The sequence below is a fragment of the Ictalurus furcatus genome, chromosome 9 (assembly GCF_023375685.1).
Source record: "Ictalurus furcatus strain D&B chromosome 9, Billie_1.0, whole genome shotgun sequence".
Taxonomy (NCBI): Eukaryota; Metazoa; Chordata; class Actinopteri; order Siluriformes; family Ictaluridae; genus Ictalurus; species Ictalurus furcatus.
Genome location: NC_071263.1, coordinates 26,721,971 through 26,732,023, shown reverse-complemented (window position 1 = coordinate 26,732,023; position 10,053 = coordinate 26,721,971). Strand labels below are relative to the sequence as shown.

The 10,053-nt window shown below is 42.4% G+C and overlaps 1 protein-coding gene across 3 annotated transcripts in view; it reads left to right on the top strand.

Annotated features, from left to right (window-relative positions):
* Positions 1 to 3,097: 3,097 nt before the first annotated feature.
* entpd6 (ectonucleoside triphosphate diphosphohydrolase 6) overlaps positions 3,098 to 10,053 on the top strand; it is a 14,443-nt gene continuing 7,487 nt past the window's right edge. The window contains exons 1-6 of one of the 3 annotated variants that reach the window (XM_053632438.1): positions 3,098 to 3,473; positions 4,046 to 4,350; positions 4,854 to 4,930; positions 5,755 to 5,898; positions 6,979 to 7,054; positions 9,208 to 9,243. In XM_053632438.1, coding sequence (XP_053488413.1) covers positions 4,122 to 4,350; positions 4,854 to 4,930; positions 5,755 to 5,898; positions 6,979 to 7,054; positions 9,208 to 9,243 — 562 coding nt within the window. In that variant the 5' untranslated portion in view covers positions 3,098 to 3,473; positions 4,046 to 4,121. The remainder of the gene's footprint in view (positions 3,474 to 4,045; positions 4,351 to 4,853; positions 4,931 to 5,754; positions 5,899 to 6,978; positions 7,055 to 9,207; positions 9,244 to 10,053) is intronic. The other 2 variants (XM_053632437.1, XM_053632439.1) reach the window with 2 other exon arrangements.

Here is a 10,053-nt window from a genome sequence, read left to right as displayed (position 1 = left end):
CTGTATCGGAATATAAGAAGGTTCCAGGTCACTTGTACAGCACTAAAATGAATCCAGATGCTATCTCCAACCACAATCACAGTAACTCGGATATAAAGTCTTCCCTTCCCTCTCCCCGTGTCTCTAAAAGTGTCTACCATTTACCAAACTTCAATCGTGTAGATTTAGCAGACATTTCTTTCAGATTAGCCTCCCTTAGGCAGCGCACATTAAGTAAATTGTACTATATTATTATTATCTTTCCCATGATGTGACCTTTATATATAATTATATAACAAATCTAACTCAGGGCATTAGGTTTTATCCCGTTATTATCCATCTATAAAAGGTAGCAAGCTAGTGAAGGAAATTGGATTGGGCCAGGCTAATGCCATAAACGATGGGCGATTGGAGCAGGCTCTTACTGCTAGAACGAGGGAAAGTAGGGGAAATGACAGATTTAAAAAAAAAAAAAAAGAGAAAGAAAAAAAAGATCTAATCACTTTGGATTGTTTACCTTGCCTGCTACATGATTAAATCTCCAGCAGAGGAATTAAAATGGGTGTTCAATAGGATTTTAAAGGAATTTGTTGTAATGTTACGTGTCAAAACACTGCGGCGAGTAAAAAGTACTGAATTATCAAGGCACAATGCATAAACAAAAGCACTAACAAATATACAGTGGGGGAAATAAGGAATGAACGCGTCAACATTTTTTTCAGTAAATATATTTCCAATAGGGTTATTACTTATCCTGTATGGAAGACTTACTGACAGTTACAAAGCACTGCACACTGGAGACTCCTTCCATAAATATTAAATAAAGCATCCCCTTACAGAAAACTTCAAATTATTTTTCTTTATTAAACAGCAATACATTTTTTAAAAATAAATGTGTTTATCTTTGTGTGTAGATCACTGTGGAGCGACCAACGCAGTATTGAAAGGTTTGTACACAGACATGTTAATGCAATAAAAAGTATATTTTGTATTGTAAATTAGTTAGTTAGTTTTTTTTTTTTACTGTAAAGAGTTCCGAAGTATTTCTACTCATTGCTTTTTGCTCCTCGTGCTCATTGCTCATCTTTTATTTGTTTCTCTGTCCCGGAAAGCACCAGCAGACAATGAATAGCGCAAAACAATGCAATGGCTGACTGGTATTTATTTTGAGGAAGAACAGGGAGGTGGTGGTGGAGATGGGGGCTTTCTCTCTCTCTCTCTCTCTCTGTCTCTCTCTCTCTGTCTCTTTCCGCTCATCTGCTCAATCAACTCAGCTAATGACTGTCACATATGCAACGAGTAGCTCGTGGGTGTTTATGCATCTGCGTGTTTGCGACGAGAGCAAAGGAGCAACAGTTTGTGAGGGACACGCGGCTTCAGCCCTCCCTTTGGCCCTCCTACATTGATCTTTGATTAGACAGAAAGGTTTTGCACAAGGCATGTATCTCCCTTTGGGCCATGTGCCCTAGATAGGGACCTTTACACCCCCCCCCCCCCAAATGTGACCATATGGCCTTTGGAGGTATCGCTCTGTGCGTTCAATTGAAAATCAGTATTCTTGATCTCATCACTCCTCCTCCTGCTGCTGTGCCGCACAATCCGGCCTCTCAATATGGGTCATATATATTCATGTATTTGATGGGATGGAAAGAGAAGAGGGTGGTGGCTTCATACACACTCACACACACACACACACACACACACACACACGGAGCGTTGCGTGAGACAGTGCTGCTATTGAATGCAGATTGGCCCATTTATCATGACTCATGGTGGTTAATTAAGACAATGAATAAGCAAACTGCCAAGGGTCAAGCGTGCCGCCTCAAGCCGGGGCAACTTTAACAAAACTCACCATATATATGAGACCAGCTGGTGCCATATTGTCAACGACACAAATGGGGCAGTAATTGGCTCTGTTGTGTCTCAGAAGAGAGGGAAAGGTGAAAAAAAAGAGGGAACAAGTTATGCAGAAAAAACAGACAAGGCAACCTGATGTAACATTTTTCATAACGTGTTAAAGTGATAGGGTAAAAATATAATTTACATGATGTTCCGTCTTACACCAAATGTACAGTAGTCAACAGTTATGTAGCGTGGTGTTCCCTTTTTCATTTTTTTTTCCAGAGTTTTTTTTGGACCAGAGATTTTCTATGGGGTTCAAGTCAGGTGACTGTGATGGCCCTGAATCTTCCAGGCCTTCCAGGACTTCTTCTGCAACCAAGCCTTGGCGGAATTTGAGGTATGCTTGGGATCACTGTCCTGTTGGAAGGTCCAATGACGCCCAAGCTTCAGCTTCCTCACAGACGGCATGACATTTTCTCCTAGGATTTCCTGATACTTCAATGAATCCATCTCGCCTTCCACACGCTGCAGGTTTCCAGTGCCAGAGGATGCAAAGCAGCCCCAGAGCATCACCGAGCCTCCACCATGCTCGACTGTGGACAGAGTGTTCTTTCTTCATTCTTCTTCCTCCAGATATACCGCCGATCCATCGTGCCGAAAAGATCCAGTTTTATTTCATCGCTCCACAGAACAGAATCCCCAAATTCTGTGGCTTATTTATATGATTCTGAGCCGACTTTTCTTGTGCTTTTGGGGTCAGTAGTGGTGAACGTCATGGAAACCTTCTGCATTTAGTACGCACCTTACTGTGCTCACTGAAACCTCAGTGCCTGTTGCTACCAAGTCTTGTTGCTGGTCTTTTGTAGTCACTCGAGGGTTTTTCACAACCCGCCTTCCCAGAAATCTGGTTGCAGCCGTTGATAGCTTCCTTTCTTTGCCCCGTACAGGTATTTCATATATTTTCCGCCCCTAGCCAGTTCAGGTATTTCACGTTCCAGCTCAAGCACACCTGGTGCAACTAATGAAGCTCTTGATTAATTGTATCAGGTGTGATTGAGACAACACCTGTTTTGCATATTTGTATATTTATACTGCATGTGCTTCGGGGGTTTCCTCCAGGTACTCCAGTTTCCTCCCCCAGTCCAAAAACATGTGCTGTAGGTTAACCGGCATCTCTAAAATTGTCCGCAGTGTGTGTGTGTGTGTGTGTGTGTGTGTGTGTGTGTGTGTGTGTGTGTTTGTACTCTGCTATGGGTTGACACCCTATCCAGGGTGTCCACCGTCTTATGCCCAGAGTCACAATTATACATATAAAATTATATCTAATTATCTAATTATTATAATTATTTTATAACATATAATTGGAGTTAATTAGAGACCTGCCTGACATAACAATAATATTCTAGCGTGCAACTGTCTAAGGTTTGGCTATCAAAGCTCCGACTGTGAGCATGCAGGTGTGTCCCATCAAACACTATGCCCGTGTCCAAATCCACGTCATCATCCCGCCCAACTACTACGTAATCAACGCGCGACACGGACAGGCTGTCACTTTATTAGCTGGCGTTATTAGCTCTCGAACGAATGGAGAACAAACTGGACAAGTCTTCAGGAGGAAGAATACACACGACCTACCGAGTGAAAACGAGGTAATTCACGTAATGTCATGATTATATATAGATTTTATTTTAATAAACACCGACAGCTGTTAGCTAGGGCGTTTGCTAACGGGCATGTCCTGTATCGCTCTCTACGTGCTCCGTAGGCGCACTGTTTAGGGTGTGAAATACCGTCTAGCGCACCCTACCTAGTGCACAATACTAGTGAAATACGGAGCTGTTTTGGATACGGCCTATTATTATTATTATTATTGTTATTATTTTTACTACTACTATGTACTATTTCTCCTCTTTGTAGATAATATACACGGGTTTGTGAATATAAATTGTTTTATTATGTAGTTATATAGAGCTGTTTAAATGTCAAGCGGGTCAGTATGTTTGTATGTATATGTATATATAAAATATAGCTGTTTTTTAAAAATATTTTATTTACTATTCATAGACATTATCAATAGCTTTCTGTTTTAAAATAGTTTCACGTGTCCTCATTTTTGCGTTTTTAAAAATGTCAAATGATGCCAAATTATACCATAAACGCCTGATTCTCATGATGTGACTAATATTATATCTATAATGCAAATATATCTCTCTTTCTGTAGGTAGTAGACAGCCCTGAAGACGAGAAATTCCCCAAACACACCGTACTGTCTGCCATCACAGTATAGCTCCATTACAATGAAGATCCCAAAGCTGGCCTTCATCTTCCTCCTGCTGGTCTGCCTTGTGGTCTACCTCACGTACGTGAAACGCCGCTTCGAGACCAGGAAATTGTCCAAGCCGTTACTGGAGCAGCTTTCCAGAACAGCGCAGGTGGTCAGCGAAACGTTCCAGTACGGCATTATGTTTGACGCTGGAAGCACCGGGACACGGATACACGTCTTCCAGTTTCATCTGGAATCCAGCGGTACGACTATCTACTTCTGTGTCACTGATGAATCAAATTCCTTGCAGGTTTTTAAAAAGGTCTTGTTATTCCTAGCACCATGACTGGTACAGTGTGGTTAACCTTTTACATGGTTTTTCTAATTCTCTTATTTAAATACACACCTGTTGAGCCTGTTGAGACAGACAGCACTGAAGAGCGTTCTTTTATTGATCTCATGCCAAAGTATTTGTTTAAACGTGCTATTATACGGTTACGATGATGTCACTGTAGACAGTGAAGTCGTAAACGCCCGTATTTCACACACAGGGTGTTCTCTAAATATCTGAATATTTAAAACCGCATGGTAAATGCATTTTTCTTTTTTTTTCACTCCGTTACTATCTACGTAGCGTAAGAAGATGGTTTAACGAGCTATTGAGCGGGATAAATTTAAATCGAGAGTTACACCCTTTTTAATTACACATCGGGAAGCTTTCAATTTAGTTGAAAATCCTGACGTTGGAATTTTTGTGTCGTTGCAGCGGCTCCTAAATTGGGCTCCGAGACTTTTAAAGCAATAAAACCAGGACTGTCTGCGTACGCCGACGATCCGGAAAAGGTAGGCACAAACGCACACAAGCACACTCGGGCCAGGTTGAAAGCTGAAATGGTGAAAGCCCGTGGCGTTAACCGCATACAAGGTTCTTCAGAGTGTGGCATGGCACTGGTTAAAAATTTACCACACACACACACACCTTAGTCTTTTGAGCTTACCTGGGTAAATTAAATGCCAAACAAGTTAGTTCACTTCTCGCTGATATTGTCTGTATATATTGCATATAAAACGCGCTGACGCCGGAGAATGCTTTCCGTAAATGTTGGCAGAAGCTGGATTTGTACACATGGGCGTCGTCATGCTGGAACAGATTTGCGCCTCTTGGTTCCAGTGAAGGGAAATTGTAACGTCCTTCTATACGATTGTGTACTTCTAAGTTTGTAGGAACAGTTTGGGGAAGAACCCCATATCGCTGTGATGGTCAGGTGTCCACATACTTTTGGCTGTATCGTGTATCTTGCTCAGAATTGAACCGTCACCACCCCTAAACCTGTCGATCACAGTTAAAGGAAACTGATCATGTGTGTTTTTAGGATAAGCCTTTAAAGATGTGTCTGGAGAAAGACGGTTCCTAACAAGTGGCTGAACGGGACTACAGAGGCTGTCGGGGGAAATGAAACGTCATCGCGGCGAAGAGGGAGAACTCCTTTATCGCGGCCTCGTCGTGTTTATACTCGCAAACTATACTCCAACTTATAGATTTATCAGTTCATAGCGGGGGTGTGCGATCTTATCCGGAAAGGGTCGGTGTGGGTGCGGGTTTTCATTCCAACCGAGCGGGATAAGACGTGTTGAACGCGCACCGTCGTGACTCCGTTGTGTTGCAGTGTAAAGCCGGACTGTTGGAGCTGTTGAAGGTGGCGGAGCAGACCATACCTCCTGCTCAGTGGTCCTCCACCCCTCTGGCCCTGCGAGCCACAGCGGGACTCAGGCTGCTGCCGGGGGAGAAAGCGACACAACTCCTCGACAAGGTCAGAGAACGACCGCCACATTATTAGGAACACCTGTTTATTTACTAAACAAACGTGTAAACGCAGCGCAATGCTTAAAAATCATTCGGATGACAGGGCGAGAGTATTTCAACATCATGAGCGAACATTCCCTCAGATCACATTATGGATTTTCTTTGACCCCAAGCCTTGACCACCGTACATTTAAAATAAATAAATAAATAATAGATGTGTAATTTAGGACTACTGTAAGATTTTTAAAAATTTTTTTATGCTAGTAACACACGTACGTCAACGCAAGCGACTGAAAACTAAAATTAAATTCCTTGCATTGACTTACCAGTCTAGTCGAACGAAAAGCAGTAACGAGAGCGGCGTTATTATATTATTCACACCCTCACCTGCATACTTTATGCACCTCTGGAAGATTTAAACGCGATAAACGCTACACGGCGCATCAGAGCCCAGACGTTCCTGTCCGGCAGGTTTCCGAATCGAACTCTAAATTGTTACGCTGTTTTATACCCAGTGACGGTAAACGCCCTGATGAGCTCAGCCTCTCTCTCTCTCTCTCTCTCTCTCTCTCTCTCTCTCTCTCTCTCTCTCTCTGAAGACGTTCTGCTGTCGTCATGATGGTCGTCATGGTCTGCATCTCAAACTGAAAACTCGAAATAGTCCTTTCTTTAGGTGTGAAGGCGACACGAGAGGTTTTTACAATTCTAACACTAAGTGTAATATTAAAAGCGGTTAGTATTAGTACTCTCGAATATCCTAGAATAGTACACGAGTATGCGATTCGAGACAGGGCGCTAGTTCGTTTAGCCGAACTACACTAGTTCAGTGCAGCGTGCCAGGATGGTGACTCGAATAGCACCGATTCGTTTAAATGCGGTGTGAAATGAATGTGACTCCCAGTAACATTCCAAAATGTGAAAAAGACATCAAGTAGAACGGATCTGAAACATCTGTCTAATTAATCCTGTTGTATTCATATAGGAGACGGTCAACTGAGTTAAGTTTGCTGAAGGTGGTTTATTTGGTGGTTCTTCTTCTTCTTGTTAAACGTCTCGTGATTTAGCCCTCTGTCTGTCTTTATCCTAGGCGAAGGAGGTGTTCGAGGCGTCTTCGTTCCCTCATAGGCCTAACAGCGTGGCGATCATGGACGGTACTGATGAAGGTGTGTATATCTGTCTCATCTCGTATCCTCCAGTCAGAGACGAAGGTTCCGGTATATTGTTCACAACAGCATGACGACGGAAACCACACTTTATACATCGTATAGTGTGCTATTTTGACATACATGAAGTTTATAGTTGTTGTGAGAAACTCATGAAATCGCTGTGAACCGTCACGCGACGTCGGCGCTGTGAACCCTCGCACCGTCGCGCGACGTCTCGCTATGAGCCCTCGCACCGTCGCGCGACGTCTCGCTATGAGCCCTCGCACCGTCGCGCGACGTCTCGCTATGAGCCCTCGCACCGTCGTGCGACGTCGGCGCTATGAGCCCTCGCACCATTGTCACGTCACTCCATCGCATTTCGCTGCCCGACGTTAAAGAAGGAGTTGCAGATTGAAATTTTGTTGTATAACGTATCCAGCGGCGTCTAATGCATATATGAGGCTTTAATCCAATCCTCTAAAGTAGTTCCTCTGAGCAGTAACGAGTGCAGAGGATAATGTCCTCACTTAATCTGCACAAACAGATTATCTTCCATTAATTCACTAAGCATCAAATGACATTTTCTTTAAAGGTAGGAGCTAGAAGAGAACAGACGTGATATTGTGAATGTGCGAGGTGAGTTGTGTTGAACGCTTTACTGACCTGCACAAATGTATTATTCAGTTGATGTTCACATGATAAACGCCAATACGTCGTACGTTTTACCGGTTTATAGTTAAGATCGGATGTTTTGGAATGTACACGTGACGAGTTAGTTCTAATTATCACTCACGTTAAAGCAGCGTCGTTCCTTCAGCTCTATTTTCTTTTCTCTCTTTCTCTTTGTCTGTTTCTGTCTCTCGTGTTCGCTCTCTGTGTCTCTCTCTCTCTCTCTTTCTTTCCCTCGCTCTCTCTCTGTACATGTGTCTGTGTGTATCTTGCTGTCTCTCTCTTTCTCTTTGTCTGTCTCTGTGTATCTTGCTGTCTCTCTCGGTCTCTTTCTGCCTGCCTGTCTCTCTCTCTCTCTCTCTCTCTCTGTCTCTGTCTCTGTCTCTTGTGCTCACTCTCTCTCTCTGTGTCTCTCTCTGTGTCTCTCTCTGTGTCTCTCTCTGTGTCTCTCTCTGTGTCTCTCTCTGTGTCTCTCTCTGTGTCTCTCTCTCTCTTGTGCTCTCTCTCTCTCTCTCTCTCTCTCTCTCTCTCTCGCTCGCTCTCTCTCTCTCGGTATCTTGCTCGCTCTCTCTCTCTCTCTCTCTCTCTCTCTGTATCTTGTGTGCTCTCTCTCTCTCTGTCTCTCTCTCTCTCGTTATCTTGCTCTCTCTCTCTCTCTCTGTATCTTGCTCGCTCGCTCTCTCTCTCTCTCTCTCTCTCTCTCTCTCTCTCTGTATCTTGCTCTCTCTCTCTCTCTCTCTCTCTCTGTATCTTGCTCTCTCTCTCTCTCTGTATCTTGCTCGCTCTCTGTCTCTCTCTCTCTCTCTCTCTCTCTCTCTCTCTCTCTCTCTCTCTCTCTCTCTCTCGGTATCTTGCTCGCGCTCTCTCTCTCTCTCTCTCTCTCTCTCTCTGTATCTTGCTCTCTCTCTCTCTCTCTCTCTCTCTCTCTCTCTCTCTGTCTCTCTGAAAAAAAAAAGCATCTTGTCATTTCACAGAGAATCCTGAAATCATAACCTCCTCTGTCCTGCCTCTCCTGTGTTGGGAAAGTTTACAAACACTGAGACTGTCATAAAGCACGATCCCTCAACATGCCTTCATGAAATATTACATAAAGCTTAATATGTAAATATTGCATAAAATAATATAACAACAAAAAAAAATTTCACCACATCAACAATTATGCTTTAATTTGTTAAACAACACATTTAAAAATAAATAAAAAAATAAAGAAAGAATTTCAAATACGTTTCTGAGTGGTAGATTATGTGGAGTGTTTCCTGTACAAGTCCCTGTGTTTTGAGCGGTTACTATAGAAACAATAACGCATTGGCGCGAATGAGCGCGTTGATGTAACACCGTCGTTCATGTCGCAGCTGGACCACGGTTCGAGTCGTGCTGTACAGAGATGATCAGATTATTGCAGTGTAACAGTGTTGTACGAGTTCCACGTTCAGTCTGTACAGAGATACAAGCATGCTTACGTGTTGTTGTTTTTGTTTGTTTGTTTGTTTTTTTCCATACAGGGGTCTCTGCTTGGATCACCGTAAACTTTTTATTAGGTGAGACTGTGATTTGATCATCTTCTGTCCGTAATACGAGTGTGCTTAATACGTTTACGTGATGGCGGAATATGACCTTTTAATAGCACTGTATAACGGATCTTCATGTTATTGTGCGCGTGTAGTTTACTGGATCTAAAAACCCGTGAATGAATAATGACACTGACGTCCAATAACAGTCACATGATCCTCGTTATTAGATGTTGTGGTCTGTTCGGTTTTGTTGTTTTTTACCACATCATTATGGGTTTATAAAATATTTTCGTGAAGAGACGGAGGGGAAAAATGTGATGCATCTCAAAAGCTCTTCCTGTAAACAGACAGAATGTTGTTCCTTTTCTTCCCTCATTGCTCTTCTCTTTTCTCTTTACTGTTTTCTATCTTTCATTTCCTTCTCTCCTTTTTTCCCTTACTTTATTTGCTTGTTGTGTTCTACTTTTCCTTTTTTTTTTTCTTTTTCTCTCTTTTTCTCTCTATTCTCTACTCTTTTATTTCTTCTTTTTTTGTATTCCCTTTCTTCTATTTTTCTTTGTCTTCTCTCGTCATTTGTTATGTTTTCTTTTCCATTTTGACCTTACATTCCCCCCATCCAACTGTCCTTGTTTTTTATTTATTCATTTTTTTACGTTTTGTCTCTATCTCTCACTTTCTCTCTTTTTCTGTCTTCCTTTTTATTTGACTCCTCCCTTTCTCTCTTTCTTTCTCTTTTTTCCTCTCTCTCTCTCTCTCATTCTTTCTCTCTTTCTTTCTCTCTTTTTTTCTCTCTCTCGTTCTCTCTCTTCTTTTTTTCTCTCTCTCTTTCTCTCTCTC